The sequence below is a fragment of the Monocercomonoides exilis genome (assembly GCF_001643675.1).
Source record: "Monocercomonoides exilis strain PA203 chromosome Unknown scaffold17-1647472, whole genome shotgun sequence".
NCBI classification, from domain to species: Eukaryota; Preaxostyla; order Oxymonadida; family Polymastigidae; genus Monocercomonoides; species Monocercomonoides exilis.
In genome coordinates this window covers 521,228-540,909 of record NW_027150562.1, presented here as the reverse complement: position 1 = coordinate 540,909, position 19,682 = coordinate 521,228, and the positions used below count along the sequence as shown (strand labels likewise).

Genomic DNA, 19,682 nt, shown 5'->3' with positions numbered 1-19,682 from the left:
CTTTCTTTCAACATTATATCCTTTTCTGTTATTCTTTGTTTTGGTTACGCTATTTTATCAATTTTATGCCTGGAGTTGTCAATATTCAACATCTTATCGTTTTATTAAAAAATTAGACGGTTGGACTCAACAAAAACGTGCCGCAAGAGTGACGTCTTTCATTTCTTTAATACTGTCGTTAGCAGGATTGTGGTTATTTCCCCCACTTTTCGAAATCGATAATCTTTCATTTTTCGTTTCCGAAATGATTCTTAATTTCTTGACAATCTTCTTCTTCATCATTGCATACTTCTTCTTTTCTCATTCACTTGTTGCATCATGGGGATCGTTTTTGAACATTAAAGAAAATCCAACATTTTTTGAAGGAATTTATCTTCGAATTCGTCATCCTCAAACATTTGCATTGATAAATATGATATACGGAATTGCATTTGGAAATGACTCACTAACTCAACTTATTCTTGCGTCTTTATTTACAGTTATTCTAATTTCCTTGGCAAAGGAAGAAGAAAAATCGCTTATATATTGCTTTGGTGATCTTTATGTTTACTATCAATTCTTGGTTCCAATGCTTTTTCCAAAATTGTCTCCAACATGGAATTTCCATAAGGAACTCGAAAAATTGATGAATTTTTGTGAAAATTCCCAAGAAAAACGAGAAATACGCGCGAGCGGTGAAATAGATCGTATGATACAAAGGGGATTAATCAGCGAGGAAGAAGCAGAAGAATGGCAAAGAACGCTCAACATTGCCGCATGGCCATCAAAGGAAATACAAAGAAGTTTGAATTCTCCTTCTATTCCTACATCCGCATCTGTATCTACTTCTTCAACTTCGATGATGAATGAGAGAAGCGTTATTGAATCTCCTTACACCGGATACGAGCAACTCAATGACATCTTTCGACAAGGAGTTTTCAGTCAAAGTGGATGGATGGCATGCAACTCAATAGCAATTCAATATTTAAATGGCTTATCATCCGCACATCACTCCAACTATATGAAAAAACAGAAAACACAACATAACTTGATTACTCTCCTTTTTCCGTGGATAACGATAATAAAAGATCGTATGCAAACGATTACAAACAGTAATGATTCAAATTTGACAGGAAAACAAACTGATTCAGAAGAAGATGAAATAAGTGGAGAAGAGTTATTTGAGGACGAAAACAGGAGAGAACCATCACATGAACGAAGATCTCGCACCATCTCTTCAGTCAAGCACTCTGATTCGATGCGTCTTTCCGTACAACATCCAGAATCTGTGTCTCCTGGTAGTTGCTATCTGGTTGAATCTGACAAGACCTTCCAGCCGAAGCAGAAAGGATCGCAGCCTTATCTTCCATTGTTTGTTGTGGAAGTGGTTTCTAATGAAAAGGAAGGATCAGTTCTTTGCAAGCGATTTTCAATGGGCTACCCTCGAATGAAGGTGTGCTTTATTATTATTTGTTTCTTATACTTTATTTTCCCTTATTTTTTTGCTTTTGTTGTTCTTAGTTTCCTGTTGCATCACTGTTGGAAATTAATGCAGACTATATATTACACAACGAAAAACGAATACAATCATCTGAATCAAAAAAATGGTTAAAGCAGCAAAATATTTTATGAAGTACTTTGCTGGTTTTTTTAAAAGAAAAGACACTTTTATTAGTTTGAATAAAATAATTATACATAATTATTTCAACAACTGAGAAGTATTTCTGCAAAAAAAAAATTTTTTTTAAATATTTCAATTATTTTCATCCAATCATTCGCAAACTGTTTCTGTACCAGAATATTTTGAGTTTATTTCATAAATTCGTTTAATGTCGAACCATAAAAAAAATTAATGTCAAAAGATTATGCATTGGAATCTGAAGGAGGATATATTTCTTTTTCAACTTCTTTTCATCCCGAGTACCCTCCTGATGCAATGATTGATAACGATGATAGGACTTTTTGGGTGACTACTGGATGCTTTCCTCAAGAATTTGTTTTATCATTCCCAAATCCTGTCGATTTTGAGAAAATTGTGATAAATTCAAGTGGAAGTTTGATTACATTTTAATATTTAAGTTCATTTACAAGACAACATTTGTTATTGAACAGTCAAAAAATTAAAAATTGAGTTGGAAGTTGAAGATAAGTCAGAACATCAACTATTGACGGATGTTGGTATGAATTTTAAATAAAAGAACAACTTTTTAAACGCTATGGTCTTGTGATACTTTTCAACAAATCTAACCTTTTCATTTTTGAAATTTCAGTTTTTGCTGAAAAACGAGGAGCCATGCAACAGGAAACGATATCTCTACCAGGAACAGCCCAATCGATAAGATTTGTTATCGAGTCCGGATATCATGAATTTGTTTCAATACATAAGCTTTCAGTCATGTAATGCATATCGCATTGCTTTTATTGTTATTTTTATCCGCTTCATTTAAAAAAAAATTGAATTTAAAACAACGAAAATTAACACAAAAATCAAATAATTATTATTACACACAACAATTATGAATGAATGAAAATAAATAAAAATTGAATTTTGAAAAATTGCACAATTCAGATATTCAAAATGATCCAATCATAATTTACATATCGCTGTTTATCTCAAAAGCTAATTACTAATTCCACCAGCACCATCTGGAGAAGGAGTAAACAGATGATCAAACATTTCAGGCTTTGTGCTAGAAGTTGAAGATGGGAATGTAGGAGAGCGATATAGAGAATCATGTTTATGATTTTGTTGAAAGTTTGTCATGCTTGAAGGAAGAGATTCAAAAGAAGAAGTTGAAGCAGACGAAGAAGCAGAAGCAGAAGCAGAAGCTGATGCAGATGAAGTATTTATCGGAGACGAAGATAATGGAGAAGAAGAAGAAGAAGAAGAAGAAGATGTTGAGGAAGAAGAAATGTCAATGGAGAAAGGAGGAATAGTGCACTCAGCAGGGAATTTTGTAGTTGGAGGCGAAACTCTTTCTTGACTTTGCAATTGAATAGACGATTTCTTATTCTTTGAGCGCTTATTTCTTCTAAAAGCAGAAATCGGTGGAAGAATTTTACCTGTCGATTTTATGTAATTGGAAAATGTGGGGACGCGCTCATAATGACTCCGAAGTGCCCTGATAACAGAAAAAACATTGCAAATATAATTAATCGATCAAATGAACAAAAATTATAAGAAATGTTTAAATAAAATAATTGAAGAGTTGCCAATTTTAAATTTGAAATTAGAAAAGTCAAGCAAACCTTTCAGTCGGTGGAATTCCTGTTACAAATAGGAGACAAACAATATTAAATACAGGGCACAATGCAACAAGCCATTCATAGCGTATTAATGATGAACAACATAGCAAAAATAATCCTCCCAATAGCATGATGTTTCCAAGATAGTTCGGATGGCGGATGTACTGATAGATTCCTTTGTCGCAGTAATGAGCATAATGGATTGGCTCATGAATGTATGCATAAAGCTGTATATCAGCAACTGTTTCCATCAGCAGCCCAAACAAAGCAATTGTTGTTCCTGTTATGAATGAAAATGTTAAATATTCGAAAGTATAACTAAAAACAACGGACGAAACCAATTAAATCAAATACAGAAAAGACACTCATTTCTGATGGATTTATCGATTGAAGCAACGTTGCTGGAAATGCATAACAAAAACATTGAATTGCCTGGAGTGCGTAAAACGTTGCCCTTTTCCATGCCTTTGCACGAATTGAATCAAACCTTGAATCATATTTCTCCGTTAACATCCTAATAAGTAAATGGCCAAATAGCCTACTGGACCAAACAAGAAGAAATACTGCAGATATTATCTAGTAACAAAGATTTGTGGAGAAATTATCATTAAATGCAATTTTACAAATTCTTTGAATACCTGTCGAAAGTTAAAATGAAGAGAGAAAATAAAAACGCAAAGCCCACATATGAACGTGCATAGTGGAAGCGAAACTACTAGCTTTTCCATTGGTACACGAAAACTTGCGACAAAAACAATTAAATGAAGAACAGCGATTGTTATCAGCATAAATGCAACATTGCTGACGAGAATATTAGGCCCAAGAAAAATAATTGACATAAAAGAACTAAATGATGATTTTCTCGAACTCTACTAACTTCAAACATTTTGCTAATGTTCAATTTTCTAAAATATTATGGCTTTTTCATATTTCCAGTTTGAACGATTTAATTTATACTAATACTCAAGAAAACGCATGCATAATTATATGGCATAATAACATTTATATATTTATATTTAAATACATCTTCAGAATATATTTATCATCCAAATTGTTTGATCTGTGATGCATAAGTATTTTTTGAATGGCATCACCCAAAACAGACGAGCCAATTTTGGAATCTGATGAAGCAATCGCAAAAATATTTAAAAAATTTGATATAGTATAACAAAATTCATAAATTTTTATTGTACACAGCTAAGTTACACTTATTTTATTTGTGATTTTTGTTTTTTCATTTATTTGCTTTTTTGATACTTAGAAAAGTGATGGTGTTATAGATTTTGATGAAATTAAAATAGCATTAAAGTCTGTTGGATTATATCCGTCGAATGTTTGCAACTCAATTTATTTTCAAAATTTTTCATTTATATTTTTTTCAGCAAAAAATCAAAGATATTATTAAACGAGTTGATCTGGATCGGGATGGAGTGGTTAATTTTGAAGAGGTATCATTTGTATTACACATCATGACAAATAATTAACTCATACATCTAATTCCAGTTTGTTGCGATGAGAAGAAATGAAGAAATTTGCGAATTGAATGTACTTGCTCAATTTAAGAAATATGATGTGATAAAATACCAGAGAGGATTCATTACTGCAGAAGGTATTGAAACTGTTCTCAAAGATGAAGGAGTTCCGGATGATTCTATTCGGGATTATGTTGATGAATTCATGACTCTTGATTCGAATGGGGATGGAAAGGTATTTGTCTTCTCAATTAAGCTATGAAAATATAAACGTTTTCCCAAAATTTTGCACTATGAACAATTATACAGGTGTCTTTTCTCGATTTATATGAGTCTATGATGACAAGGATACCTGATGAATGGCTTGAATGGATCCACACAAAGTGTGCAAATATGCAGTTTAGTATTTGTTTTATGAATTATTGTTTTTTCTTACAAATAATTTAGCATTGTTAGGGGTGTTCCAGATGAGGTCCTTGTCAAGGTCCTTGTTGAAAATGGATTCAATCATGAAACTGCATCTCGTCTAATTGAAAAAACAAAGAAAGAAGGAAGAATGGTTGCTGAAAGGGGTTTTGTTGAAACTGGACCTAATTTTGTTACGGGACAAAAAGGATGAAAGATGTACATATTTTTTGATATAAAAAATATGTTCATTTTAGCATGCCGTGTCTTGTTTCAAATTGATGGAAACTTTTGTTGTTGATTAACAACACTTCACAATTAATGTAATTTATTGAATATCAACATACATATCACTATTTGTGTAATTTGCTAATTTTTAATAAGTTGGCTTTTTAACAAATTTCAAAAATGGTTGTTGTTTGAATTTGACTTGATTGATCGAATTTTCCAATTTAAATTTAAAATAATTCATCTCCATCAAAATACACTCATAAAAGCGTTGTTGCACATGAACACTGTTTCTAGTTCAATGAATTTATCTCTGCAAGTCAATGGTACATATCTCCAGTCAGAACTTACAGTAGTTTCCAAAGATGGGAAAAATGTCAAAATGTGGAATTGTCCTGTGTGCCGAAAAGTGTGGCTTACGATGATGAATTATTATTATTTCCGTTAATTTGACATTCGTGATTTTGTTTTTAAAATTAGTTAATACGTCAAGACACAAAAGGAAAGCATATTCGATCTGATTTTCATCGTGAAATGGCTTCTTACAGAAAGGTTGAAAGCGTTCCGGATTATCATGGACGTTTTCATTTTATTTCACAAGTTGAACCTACTCATGTTCAAAAACCAATTGGATCAACACATTTGTTTCCCTCATCAAACCATTTTCAGAATCAGATGCCTGGAAGCTCACAAAAAACTGAACAAAAAGAATTTCCATGTGCTTTTCAACAAAATTTCGATTTATTACAGGTTAACAAAGAAAATTCTGATTCTTTGAATTCAAAGACAGAAAAGATCGAACAGCAAAAGGATGATTGGGTTTGGGTACCAATTCCAATGTCGTTACTTCAGAGAATTACAGCAAAAAGCAGCTTTGAAGCAGAAGAAAATACAACCAAAACATTTGAGCAAACAATTCAGAAAGATAAAGATGGATCAAACAAACAAGAACAGCCGATTACAGGAAGAGAAATTGAAGCTATTTCCAGTTTTCTGTCGCTTCTACGAATTATAAATCCGGCTCTCGCTGCTGGAACAAAGACTATTCCTCTTCAATCTCTAATGTCCTATCTGACTTCAATTTCTTTTTCAACTGCAACATCTGCTCATGCTTCAACCGAAGCGAACCCATCATCACCCGAGTTTGCCTCCTTGCCGATCATCAACCCGTCACCTGCTTCACCAACAGACATTCCTGTATCATTGCCGCCAACATCTTTTGATGAAGTTTCCCGATTTTGGCAGACAGACGCTAAGAAAGACCCGCTTATTGATCCACTGTCGACTGTAAAGTTCTCAATACCACCTGTTTTGGAACCTTCATTAAAGGTTGCCTCGAAGGATCAAAATGAAGACGATGAGTTATTGAAGAAGCGAAAGAGTGGAAGAAGACATGTGAATGCACTTGATGATTCGGACGTCACTTTAAGTAAAAGAATGAAAACTCAGTCAAGAAATCAATTGACATCAGAAATGCAACCAAATATCCAACCTGTTAAATGCGCAGAATCTAATTTCCCTTCATTCCCACCAACTCAATTGCAGGCCGAACAGAACTTTATCAATGCCCAAAATGCTTGCGCCGTCGGAGGAGAGCAATGGGATTTGCTATGCTGTGATGAGGACTCCGACTTCTTTGCGTCTGAAGCCTCTTCGCCAGATGATTCTCCTCTGATGGAACTTGTCGATGAGGAGATGGCTGCAAATCTCGAAGAGCAGTATCTTTTTTCGTTCCTCGGGTGAGCAGTCGATGAAAAGGGGTGTTATTGATATTATTGGAAGCATAATCGTTATGCTTTTTCTCATAGAAAATGTGATTGAGCTATCCATTTGGACGATGATTGAGCGATTTGGCTTTTTTTTTGGCTCAGTGCCTTTGTGTATTTCGTAGCTGGCCCAATTACAAAATGTTGCTTGAATAAAGCAATTCCACTGATGATGTTTGTTCCTGTGTGCGGACCTGTTATTGTTAAGGTGCCAATTAATCGATTGGAGATATTTGTGCGCAAAATTTGCGGAATTTAATATTGGTGATATTGCAAAGTGTTTTTTCTTTTAATATTAGTATTTAAATGATTTATAGTTTTGTTATTACCTTTTTCGTTTGTAATTTTTCGTTTTGATGTTTATGGTTTTCGGTTTATTTGATAAATAAAAAATAATTATAAAATTCTTTTGTTTCTTTTTCCATTTTTGTTTTATTGATTTTAAGTAATTCATGATCCATTTGTTAATGCTGATTTTTTGTTTTTTCTCTCTGTCCATCTGTCCTGGTGTATTTGTGCATTTTTTTAAATACGCTTTCATTTATTGGATCAAATTTCGGATTAGTTTTATCTTAATTTCGTGTAGATTTGTTGGTTTTATTTAGCTAAGTTATGTCATTTTTTCAGTTTTTTCTCCCACTTGCCGACACAAGTTTCTATCCTTTTCTCCCTCGCTTAACCATCTCAAGCAACATGCGTTGTTCGGGGTGGAGTTTTTATTCTTTCTTATGAAGGTTCATAGTACTTAGAAAAACGAATTCCACGATCATGAAACGCAATAGTTATTCGATTTAAACAAAACTTAGAAATTAAACAATGTAAAAATAACTTACAAAAGAATACAAAATCATGACGTGTAATTATTACAATTGATGTTACGCAATTATTCAACTATTTGCTTGTTTTTGCATCTTGTAAGCATTCAAAGCTTCATCCCACATTTTCTTTTCAAAGTTCATTCTATCCAGCTCTTCTTCAAGTGCTGCGATTTGCGAAGAACGACAGCCGCAGGGACTCTCAACGATAGCTTCATATGTGCATGGAGCAACCTCAGTCACTTTCGCCAGCCTTGTTGACTGGCCGCACACAATATGGACAATTGTCTGCTTATCTTCACCAATAAATACACCTGCAGGCTTCTCCTCTCTAAGTTGCCTTGAAATACGTTCTATCATTTGCTGCTCACTTTCTCCACTCGGCGGCTGTTCTGCCAATGGTTGGTCTAATCCTTCACGTCCCCAACTATAGTGTGATGTGGGTTGTGGTTGTTTTGCTATCTTTTCTTTCTCATTAAAGCATCTTCCGCTATTCCGCATCACAAACACATTTAGTTCCTCATCCCAGTACAAATACCTAGCAACTTCATCCTTGTCGGTTCCTTTCCTCTTCATTTCCTCTCTTTCTCTGCGAAGTGACTCCTTCCTTTCGTTCTCCTTCCGCTCTCTGTCTCTCACTTCTCTGTCCTTCCTCCACCAGTCAGGATCCTTCCGCTTTTCAGACAGCGACAAAGAATTCCACCGGATGTCTTCGCTTGTTAGAAACGACCCTCCTCCGCTTTTCTGCGGTCGGACCACAAGCATCGTCATGTTGACGATTGTGGCATCCATAACAGGCGAGGAGTATTCCAATGTGCTGTTGTATAAGCCGTGCAGCAGACATCCCACTTCCATTGACCCGTTTTGTGGGTTGTCTTCGATCTCTTTTCCAACTGCGGTAGTAGATGAATTCTCATTCGCACCAGAATCTACCACTGAGCTGTTCACTTCTCCTCCACTATCAGATTCTTTTTTCTCGCTTGATGAGTCTGCTGACGCAGCTTCTGATCCATTTGATTCTTTGTCACTGCTCCAAAATCCCTTCAGCCACCGAGGGACAAAATTCAGCTTCTTCTTTTCTGGCTGCTTTGGCTGAAAACCTTCTTTGACTCTTTCCTTCTTTCCGAATCCTTGTGTTGCTTCGCGTGATAGAACGCCCAGAATAAACTGTCTTTCTGACTCAGCTGCCTCTCGCGCTTTCTTCTTATCGTCCAAATCCTTCGCAAATGGACTGTCTCGATCAGTTGGCTTTGAAGGACGTTGCATATGCTTTTCATTGTTCTCGCGATCACGCTCCGATCTCCACTGCCATAAAGATGTGCCGCATCCTTCTCCAAGGCCACCACACCCTCTTTCCCATCTTTTTAATGGAGTCTGTTTCTGATCAGCTTCAGTTGAAGACTCTTCATTTGTCTTATTCTCTGTATTTACTCTATCTTTCCATTCAATTTTTGTCTCTCCAGCCTCTGCTCTTTTTTTAATCCAATCCTCAACAATTTTGTTTATTGCATCACGCAGCGCCTTTTCCTTTTCACAGACACATTCCGAAAGCCAGACTGCTCTTTCTCTTTCGTCTTCTCTGACTTTTCTTCTGCCCCATTCGTCAAGTGTCTTCCCTGACCGGATATTTCGCAATTCCCTTCCTGCCCATCTGTGGAATTCCTCCATCTTCTTACTAACTTTGTTCATCTCCCCAAACAACCACAATAAATCATCAAAGTCGGTTGGAGTTGTGAAAGGTGGGGCAGATCCGTTGCAGCCTTCATTCCAGAGATCCATCCAGCTCTTATTGTGAAATGTGTTGTTGTCTGTGCTTTCTTCTTGAAGACCCGTGAATTCTCTGCTTATCCCCATAAGATTCCAAACAAATAAGGTTTCATTAATGAATGGCATTTGTTCATTATCATTGGCAATATCACTATCTATCTCTGTATTATCTTCTTCTGTGCTTTGCACGGGCATCCAAGGCTGTGCTATTGCTTCTTGCGAACTATTTGTTTCGTTTGTGGTTTTGGTGCTTTCGAGGTATTCATTTTCCCCGACTGAAACAAGCCAGCGAGATGAAGAATCAGAAGTTGTTGAGGCAGATGCATTATTGAATAAATAGCCCAAAAGTGCTTTCATTCCTTTCAGTTCCTCTTTGAAAATCCATTCGTTGTTTGCTTTCTCAAATTCTTCAGTTTTTTCTTTCATCCAGGAGGCATGTGAAGCTTTTTGTTAAAAATGGAATGTTGATAATGTTTTCGAGAGCACGAAAGTTGAAAATATTGTCAAACCTTCAAGTTCTGAGATTTTTATCTCATAATCTGAAATTTGTGATGTGAGCACAACAGACTGTTGGATTAATTGTTTTTGATCAATAAGAGAGTGCCAAAGTTCTGTTTCTCTGGTTGTTGGATTCTTAATTATTTAAAAATATTTTCTTGTAAAATCAATGATATCAACAAATTATCGATGCATACAGATTTATATGTTGTTTGATATTGATCTTTTGCAAATATTGGATTTGAAGTTTCAGAAAGGCAGGTATTCTTACATGGTGATTCATTGTTTTCGTCGTATTCATCAGAACCATCACAACAATCTGAATAACATGTTATAAACATATGACATTATCTTTATTTGCATGAAAACAATAACCAACCGCAGATTCCATCCCTTAAGCGCGATAAAGGAAGAATAGTCATCTTCATTCCTCTATTCAAACAACGAACATATTTACCACCGTAAGCCGAAGTTCCAGGTTCATCCGAGCAATCGGCACAATCACAAAAATCATCGTTAATACGATCGATTGATATTCTATGTTTGTTTTGGTAAATGAGTTCGGATGTTAAATAACTTTATGCGAATCATAAATAAAAAGGAGCAAACTCTTTGTAATTATCAAAACATTTAAATGCCGTATTATTAAAAAGCTTGTAGTCTATAAGAACGATGTGTTAAAAGTTTAAAGAAGATACGAAAGAAAAATATAAATTTTTATCAAATTATTATTATTGTGTTAAATAAGTAATAATAGTTTAAAATATTCGATAAGCCTTTTGGCAATACTCCGTTAAAACGGAAGAATGAGCTGCATTGGGTTTCAAGCAGAAATGCAATCAAAAAACCCCAAATCATAAAATTTTTACAAAAAATTATATTACGTAAATATCTGATCTAATTATCCACAAAACAAAAAAAAAAAAAAAAAAAAAAAAAAAAAAAACATTATTCTTTATTCCTTCTTTTCTATTTTATGCAATAAAATTTCAGTAATTTATGACATATAACATTTAATATTTCTGATTAATTGGTTTTGCGAGAAAGATATCCAACTTAAGTTTTTGAAAAAAAGAAAGCATTTTTTCAATAGACAAAAGGATAAGACATTTTACATTTCATTTTTGATTTTTATTTGAGAATAAACTGTTGAAAAATGAAGAATTTCCTTTGAAAGAGCAATTAACAGCGCAAACGATAAAAATTCGAAATAATTTCAACACGAAAACATTTCATATCTTGATAATTGAAAACTTATAAATATAAATTCGTCCAACAAACACACACACATACATACACATACACACATACACATACACACACATACACATACACATACACATACATACATACATACATACACACGCACACACATAACAAAAAAAAAAAAAAAAAAAAAAAAAATAAAAATAAAAATAAAAAAAATAAAAAAACTATTTACGAATTGTGAATAAAACCGAATGAATTAATAAATTCATATAGACATTCAAAAACAATGATGAACTTGCAACGTCTCAAAAACAAAATGACAGCTCTTTTGCGAGTGTTTCTATGAAAAATTGTGAAATGAAATTGATAGAAAAATCGTTAAGTCAAGAATTCATATCAACTATTGTTTGCATTAAATAATCTTTGAGCTCAATCAAGACAGATGAAATTTTGTGAGCTTCATTCAAAAACATAATAAAAATAAAATACAACTTTACACGGAATACATATCAACAAAAAAAAACCTTTTATTCTGCTTCATTCAAAGAATCTGAAGAAAGAAATACCTTTCACAGCTGCTAAAATACATTTATTCATCGAAATGATTCACCTTATTTATTGTTGGATTTTTCATTGTGCGGCATTCTCCCATGTTTTTTTCCCTTATTCATCAATTTTGGTAGGTCCACTTTTTTTTCAGTTCCTTTTCTTCAGAGGAATTTTCTAAATCAATTGCATCTGACATAGTTACAATCACCATCTCTGCTGGAAAGCGCTTTATGAACTCACGCTTCAGTTGCGTGAGCGACGGACGGTCTTCTGCTGATGAAGAAATGCAATTCTTGATGGTTTCAAAATATGAGTTTGCTTGTAACTCCTCCAATGTAGGTCTCTCCCCATTCACAATCTTAGACCCAGCCACCTCTGTCGGATACTCCCCAAACGGGATCTGAAGCGTCAGACACTCCCACGCCATCATCCCAATCGAAAACACCACCGACTTCTTTGTTGCTCCCATCTTCTTGTTCATCAAAAGCTCTGGCGCCTTCCACCTCAGACACTCTTTTTTGAAATCGTTCTCATCCTCAAACGCTGATGAAGGAAGAGAGTCTTCCTCCTCCTCATCATCACTTGCAGATGTCACAACAGTCGATGAAGAGATGGAAGATGATTCTGAGTCATCTGATAAAAGATCTGAGTGCATCACAATGCAGATGACCATATGCTCTGATAACAACACAATGTGGGGGCTGAGATTGGTCAGGGATTGGAGTGGGTTTTCCATTTCGTCAAACGAGTGGAGTGCCAAATTGGCCACCCAGAACAGGATTTGGGAAGCTGTCTGCTCCCTCTCCTTCAAGCTTCCAATAGCCATCTCTTTCTTCTCGTTACTTACGTGCAACAGCATGAACAGCGAATCCCTCAGATCCACAATCAACTTTTCGTGTGGAGATGAGCAGGCCATTGCATCCACCAAGTTCGACATCGATGAGGTGGTGGGGCACAGACTTTCTGATTGAACAAATGTTGAATCCGAATCAGTTGTTGTAGTGGATGAAATAGACGAAATGGAAGGTGAAGGTGTTCTCTTTCTTGTATCATCCTCCTCTTCCTCATCTTTCTCCAGTGCCCATTGAGGAATCTTGTCTGAATCTCTCCCCAAAATGTATTCTGTTGAACCACTCTCAGAGAGAAGATGCTCTGATGACTTCGAGTGTCCCAAACTTTTCTCATACACCCTCTTCTTGATCCTTTCATCATTCTTCTTCTCTGCCTCCCTTTCTGCTTTCCTCCACTGCTCCTCAGGCGACATATCCATCGTCACCATCTCAAACGCCTTCGGATCCTTTCTGATGTTATCATTCACAATCTCCTCCAATTCCTTTGTCCTTCTCTTTTGCTTTCTCCATCGAACAGCCAATATTATTGAAACAATGAGCACAATCAATAAAACTACAACAAGAGCAATTACAATGACCGGCCAAAATGATTTTCGTTCTTCTCCTCCTTCAACAATCCTTTCATTTCCGTTTTCCTTTGTTTCGCTCACATTCTTCAGAATGAATGGATTTGTTGAGGAAGGAGACTCTGCATTGCCAAAGAGGATGCATACACTAACTTCTATTTCGTCTCCACAGCTACTGAGGAGATCATTTGTTGCACTTCCTTCTGCTTCTTTTTCTGATAAGAATCCATTTCCGTCAAACATGTATTTTTCAATCTCTTTCTCTTCTCCCTTTCTCTTCACAATTGAGAATGACAAATTGCATGGAACAAGAAGCAATCCTTTGAATGTCAGCTTCATTCTATCTGTCTCTTCTTTTGCTTCCACACTCTCTAATACAGGAATGAAAAATGATGAACCTCTCTCAGAAGCAATCCCTTCAAAGTTGCAACCATCATTCAACATCCAAAGTGATGTGTTTCTCTCCAATCCATCTCCTCCTTTCAAACTCATCACATTCAATGTTCCTGAATCAGAACATATGATGTTTCTTCTCAGTGATGGATATCCTTCAATTGATGGATTATTGTTCTCAAATCTTCCATCATTAACGGTCAATGCCCCTCCACTCATTGTTATTCCTCCTTCTGGTGAATTCGAGATTGTTGTGTCTTTCGTCATCACAGAACTCTTCGCAATATCCACAAGAGATCCATTCCATTTGCACATCTCATCTTCTCCTGCATTCAAATTCTTTTCATTTCTTTCCTTTGCGCTCCCATCAAAAATGCAACTGTCCATTTTCACATCTGTGCAATTCTCCAATTTCATCAATTTACCTTTTGTAGTCTTTGAACTGACTTTACCCATTGTGCAATTCGTTAACTGCATTGTCTTTTTCATTGACAGGCAAGATATCAATGATTCTTCATTTCCTTCAACTGTGATATTTTCAACCTTCAATCTGTCCATATTCAATTGACCGAATTCATTAATATCTAATAGAGGTTTTGAAATTGTTGAATTGCAAATCGTTAATGAATCAATGACTGATGGGAGTGGTGATGAAAGATATAATGTAGATTCTTGAAGAATAAGATTTGATGCTATGCATCCATCAAGTTGTAATTCTCCTTTTGCCATATTAATGATGTGAAATGGAATGTTTGCAAAATCAGCATTTTCTCCATCCGCCGATTGTTTTGAGGTGAATGAACAATTCATTATTTCAAGAATCCCTCCCTCTGGTGATATCAGTGAATCATGTCGAGAATTGAAATTCGAATCAAACACAAAGTTCACTCTCAGCAATGAAACTGTTCCTGCTGTTGTCATCAATGTCTCTCTTGTTTTTTCAATGTTTGATTTCACTTTAACTTTGCACATCTCTCTGTTCTTCGAACTCAAACTCATCTCCTTCAGATTCACCTCATCACCAATCACGCTCTCCTCAACAATGAACATCAGACTCATGAAATCTGAAGTCAGATGCATCAGTCCATAATCAATCGAAGTACATGGAAGTGTGTTTGTTCCACATTGCCTCTCATTCGATCCATTCACACTGCTCACAATTATTGTGTCGCTCTGATGGATCGTCACAAAATCAATCAGATCCGTATCGATTGGATAATCACATTCGTCTCTTCCATATATCGCATTAATTCTGGTGTAATGGCCTTCTCGAAGATCAAATCGAAATTGGCTTTCGTTGATCTGGGATAAGATGTTGAAACATTCAATGAAAATGTCATCCCCCACTCTTGCTGTGTTAGCACTGAACTTCATTCCCATAAATGTGAAATCCAATTCTCCTCTTTCCTTTGTTGCCAAATACACCCCTCCTCCTCTTCCCGTGCTGTCGCTGCAGCTGCAATGGCTGATTGTTGAGTCAATCATTTTCATTGATCCAGATGCACCCAATGTGAAGAATATCGCCCCTCCTTTTTCACTCAATTCTGCTTTGTCTTCTGCAAAGTTGCTCTCATTCACAACCAAACAAATCTTATTCTCACTCTTTGATTCCAAAATGCTCGCTCCATTGTCACTTCTCTTCACTCCTGAAAATGACGAATTATCAATGTTGAGACTCATTTCCTCACCCACTTCATTTATCTTCAATCCTGATTCAGATTTCTTGATTGATAAAATGCGTCCGCCGCTTTCATTTAACGAATCCACTCGAACATTCACAAAATGGCAAGTAATTCCAGAATCATGAATGACAAAAATACTGTTTCCAACATTGCACGATTCAATCGACAAATCATCCACTTCCACACTTCCTCCAATCGCATCCACAAATACGCAATCTAATCCATTGTTCACTCCTGCTTCTGAATGGAATGAACATCCAGTTATCACCAAAGCTCCATTTTTGTTTGAAATAATCGTTTTGTCCGAATTGTCAAATCCAGTTGACAGTTGAAGTTGGATGTTGGACAATTCAAGGTGAATATCATTTTCTATGAAATATTCTAGCTGACTATCAGTTGCCTTTTCAAAATTCAATATCGCTTTCACATTCTCTTCTCCCATCTTCACATTCTTTTTGATCTGATAATTGGAAACATTGAATGAATCTCGAATAATTGTTGATCCTTCAATTTGTATTGTTTTCATTTCATCTCCCTCTTTCATGTTTTCCATCCCTTTCCACATTGTGAAGCATGGCTCTTCTTCACTTCCACAACGTGACACATCAAATCCATTCGATGAGATAAATATCTCAGTTGAGCTGAATGGACTCAAAAACATGAATAAATCCTTTTCTTGATGAAAATCATCACTTCCAACAAATAAGTTACCATCATCCTTCATTGATGAATAATCAAACTTGAATGAGTCATTCGTTACGGAAATGTTGAAATCCTTTCCCAAAATGAACATATTCTTTCCAATATCTGCTTTGTTGCTATCAAACGTTACACCTTCCAAAAGAAATGGTGTTTCATTCAAACAATTTTGACAATCCAAATACAAGAACCCTCCTTTTCCATTTGTTGTTAAAAGTGAACAAGATGAAACATTTGTCGATTTGATCTCCAGCTTTTCATTCTCTTTCAATGTCACTTTTGCAACGCCTCCTTCTTTGCTGACTGTGTTGACAATATTTGAAAAATTGCTGTTTTCAAGCAAAATAGAAGAAGCCATCACCAGTGGTGAAATGATAAATGAAGAATCTACCAAACTACATCCTTTCAATGTGCAACTCCCACTTGTTGTGGTTATCAACGAGTATTGAATGATATCTGATGATTGGTTTTCAAATGAACAGTTTTTGAGTTGAAGAATCCCACTCGATGAGATCAACGAATTCATGTTTGGCTCAAATTGACTTGGGATCTGTAACTTTAAAGAATACAAACTGAGTGAAACTGCTGATGAAATAACAGATGAAGTTGCTGCAGAATCTCCATTAATAGTCCCTTCAAAATGAATTGGCCTGTGTTTAATGGCATCATCCTCATTCAAGCACCCATCAATCACAAGTGTATCTGTGAATGAATTAATATCTTCAATTGTCCCTTCATCTCTCACATTCACTTTCCTTTCTCCTTCTGTCTCACTTCTGTCAATGTGGTCAATTCCACTTTTCAGTGATTTGCATGGGAATATTTCACTTCCACATCCCAATGTGTCGTGCCCATCCTTCGACACAGACACAACTATCCACTTCATAGATACAAGAAACACTCGGAGATCCATTTCTCCATAAATCGCATCTTCTCCAACAAATGCATTTCCATCCTCCACGTAATCTGTGTTAACAATTGCAAAACGCTCTGTATTCACACAATTCATCAAATTGCTGCTTTTCACAAAAATGTTCTTCCCGACTGTTGCCCTGCACCCAGAAAACGATATTGATGAAAGCTGAAATCCTTCTTCATTCAGGCTGCAATCCAGATATATCCCTCCGCCTCTTCCTCCGGAACTCGCATCCTCGCTCACACAACAGCTGGAGAACGTGGCGTTGCTCACCGAAAATGCATTGTCAGAGGCAGATGAGGCGAATGAGATGCATCCTCCATTGGTGACAGCCTGTTGGTTCAGCTGTGATGAGCTGATGTTGTTCATGGTGCAGTTGGTGATGGAGAGAGTGAGGACAGGGGAGGTGGTAGAGGAGAGGACACAGCTTGCGGGGGTAGATGTGGAGGTGATGTCGGTGATGTTGGAGGAGTTGAGGGTGAGGGGAGCGATGAGGGAGGTGAGATGGAAGATGCTGGGGTTGTTGAGGATGAGTTTTGTGATTGCTGTGTGGTTGAGGGCGAGGGAGCCAGCAGTGAGGAAGAAGATGGGTGTTTTTATTGAATTGGAGGCAACTCCAGTGATGGTGGTTGTATTGAGGTTGAGGGAAGGGGAGTTTTGGGAGAGGTGGAAGAGGATGGGGGTAATGGGATTAGTGGAGTTGTGGGCGATGGCGAGGGCAGAGACTGTGAGGGAGCCCTGAGTTTGTGCAAAGAGGGCAGACGAGGCAGATGGATCTGGTGAAGAGGATGATAAAAATGATGGAGAGGAAGAAGTTGGTTGGGGAATGCCACTGGAGGCGATAGTTGTGGTAGTTGTGCCATTTCCAGTGATTTTTGTATTTGGGGCACGGAATGTGAGAGTCTTTGTGGGAGTGAAAGTGGAGATGAGAAGAGAGAGGGAGGCATTGCTGAAGGGAGCAACGCATCTAAGGGCATACTCCACTGTAGCACATGGGCTTTGTTGTGTTTTGCCACAGGCATCGATATCTTCCCCGTTGTTTGCTACGATTTTGTTCTGGTTGATGATTGGAAGCCAGCCATTGTACACTGCATTGTCAGCTGTATTGCTATTCCACACTCTTTTAGCTGGGGTTGTTGATCCACAATTCTCAAATGGAGATTGAGTGATTGCATTGCCATTGAAGAACACATCATTTCCCCTGCCATTAGTTGCAGTGTTGCCATCGAAGAAACAAAATGTGATGAATTTGAACCCGCTCATCCAAGTGAAAGTGGTTGTGCAGCACAGCCCAGCGCCACCATTGAAAGCTGATGAACTTGTTAATTTGTTATTTATGAATTGGCAATCATCAATCAAAAATTGATTTGGTTTATTTTGTGGAGGCCAATCCAATAAAAGAGCGCCAGCTGAATCTCCACCGGAATTTGAGATACTCTTGCATTTGGAAAACAAGAATTGAAAATTTGTTTGATTATTTGCTAGAGCAAAATACCAACCACTTCCAATTCCGCTTGTTATTGAACAACTTTCCACTCTGTTTTCTGGGAATGAATAAGCAGAATTAGACTGTGGATATCCAACATAAGCTGCTCCTGCATGAGCAGCTGTACAGCTTGTGAAATTTGATTTTAAGATGTTTAACTTCAACGAACGATTACAGTATAACGCTCCGCCATGATCACCACTTGAACAATTGAAAAACGAACAAGATGTGATTGCAAGATTTGCATTTGTGCAAACAACATAAAGTGCACCTCCATGATTTGATCCACCAGTTGAACCATTCCATTCGCACCATTCAAATTTATGGCTGTTCTCATCAAACGAATCCAATCTATCTGGTCTCTTTCTGTCTGTTTCAATTCCAACATATACAATTGGAACATTTGGAGAAGATCGTGTTTGGCGAAGGAAAGATGTGTTGACGGCAGAGAGAGAAGTGGATGGGCTGTTGAGTGAGGGGAGAATGGAACCATCGATGGGGTTGTGGGTGTGGTGGAAGAGAGTTGAGTGGATAGAGAGGCATGAGCGAATGGAGAAGGAGGGGATTGACATGGCGTTGGAAATGGAAGTGGTTGTGGCGAATGAGTTGTGTGCGTTGTTTGTTATGGTTGTGGTTGTGGTGGAGAATGGATTGGGTGAGTATGAGGAAAATGGTGTTCGTGTTAAATGTGGTGAGAGAGAAGAGATGTTGGAGAAGAGCGTGCTTGAGAGATGGAGATTGAGGCGGATTTGGGGGTGGAGAGAGGAAGAAGGGGAAAAAAGGAAGGGCTGGTGGAGGGGGACGAAAGAGGAGAAAGAGGAGTGGGAGATGAAGAAGGAGGCAGGGATTGTGGAGTGGGAAGAAGAGAAGAGATAATTTGGGGTGGAGAAGAAGGGGAAGGAGAGGATGGCCGGTTGAGGGATGAGGAGGGAGAAGTTCGTGAGTGAGAGGGAGCTGTGTGCAGAGAGGAAGAGTGGGTGGTGCTTGTGATTGTGATTGTGGTGTGTGTGGATTTGGCAGGCAGAGGAGAGAATGGTGGCAGCTGAGCGCTTGTGGGCAGTGACAAACGCAAAGCCGCTGAGAGGCACCATGGTGAGGCGGCTCACGCACAACGAGCTGTTGACGATTACAAGACTTGTTTCAGCACAACACAGC

The 19,682-nt window shown here is 37.2% G+C and overlaps 8 protein-coding genes across 8 annotated transcripts; 5 read left to right on the top strand and 3 right to left on the bottom strand.

Moving 5' to 3' along the window:
• Positions 1–568: 568 nt before the first annotated feature.
• MONOS_594 (uncharacterized protein) lies at positions 569–1,611 on the top strand (the record flags this gene model as incomplete). Its single annotated transcript, XM_067876131.1, has 2 exons — positions 569–1,432; positions 1,501–1,611. 2 exons carry the CDS (start codon positions 569–571, stop codon positions 1,609–1,611), a joined length of 975 nt encoding a protein of 324 aa, XP_067729175.1.
• A 220-nt stretch (positions 1,612–1,831) lies between these two features.
• On the top strand, positions 1,832–2,461 carry MONOS_595 (putative heat shock protein beta-11; the record flags this gene model as incomplete). Its single annotated transcript, XM_067876141.1, has 3 exons — positions 1,832–2,033; positions 2,092–2,157; positions 2,250–2,461. The coding sequence occupies 3 exons, from the start codon at positions 1,832–1,834 to the stop codon at positions 2,378–2,380; spliced, it is 399 nt and encodes a 132-aa protein (XP_067729174.1). The 3' UTR covers positions 2,381–2,461.
• MONOS_596 (putative 3-oxo-5-alpha-steroid 4-dehydrogenase, C-terminal) lies at positions 2,455–4,013 on the bottom strand (the record flags this gene model as incomplete). Its single annotated transcript, XM_067876152.1, has 4 exons — positions 2,455–3,101; positions 3,229–3,505; positions 3,564–3,801; positions 3,864–4,013. The coding sequence occupies 4 exons, from the start codon at positions 4,011–4,013 to the stop codon at positions 2,600–2,602; spliced, it is 1,167 nt and encodes a 388-aa protein (XP_067729173.1). The 3' UTR covers positions 2,455–2,599.
• A 296-nt stretch (positions 4,014–4,309) lies between these two features.
• Positions 4,310–5,316, top strand: MONOS_597 (putative Calmodulin; the record flags this gene model as incomplete). Its single annotated transcript, XM_067876163.1, has 6 exons — positions 4,310–4,387; positions 4,487–4,558; positions 4,608–4,673; positions 4,729–4,932; positions 5,007–5,080; positions 5,145–5,316. 6 exons carry the CDS (start codon positions 4,310–4,312, stop codon positions 5,314–5,316), a joined length of 666 nt encoding a protein of 221 aa, XP_067729172.1.
• Positions 5,317–5,610: 294 nt separating this feature from the next.
• Positions 5,611–7,073, top strand: MONOS_598 (uncharacterized protein; the record flags this gene model as incomplete). The annotated part of the gene is made up of 2 exons (XM_067876174.1): positions 5,611–5,739; positions 5,811–7,073. 2 exons carry the CDS (start codon positions 5,611–5,613, stop codon positions 7,071–7,073), a joined length of 1,392 nt encoding a protein of 463 aa, XP_067729171.1.
• A 789-nt stretch (positions 7,074–7,862) lies between these two features.
• Positions 7,863–10,604, bottom strand: MONOS_599 (uncharacterized protein; the record flags this gene model as incomplete). Its single annotated transcript, XM_067876185.1, has 4 exons — positions 7,863–10,121; positions 10,188–10,311; positions 10,374–10,495; positions 10,556–10,604. 4 exons carry the CDS (start codon positions 10,602–10,604, stop codon positions 7,984–7,986), a joined length of 2,433 nt encoding a protein of 810 aa, XP_067729170.1. The 3' UTR covers positions 7,863–7,983.
• A 1,451-nt stretch (positions 10,605–12,055) lies between these two features.
• On the bottom strand, positions 12,056–18,864 carry MONOS_600 (uncharacterized protein; the record flags this gene model as incomplete). Its single annotated transcript, XM_067876198.1, has 3 exons — positions 12,056–18,359; positions 18,537–18,656; positions 18,785–18,864. 3 exons carry the CDS (start codon positions 18,862–18,864, stop codon positions 12,056–12,058), a joined length of 6,504 nt encoding a protein of 2,167 aa, XP_067729169.1.
• A 146-nt stretch (positions 18,865–19,010) lies between these two features.
• Positions 19,011–19,403, top strand: MONOS_601 (uncharacterized protein; the record flags this gene model as incomplete). Its single annotated transcript, XM_067876209.1, has 1 exon — positions 19,011–19,403. The coding sequence occupies one exon, from the start codon at positions 19,011–19,013 to the stop codon at positions 19,401–19,403; it is 393 nt and encodes a 130-aa protein (XP_067729168.1).
• Positions 19,404–19,682: the final 279 nt, after the last annotated feature.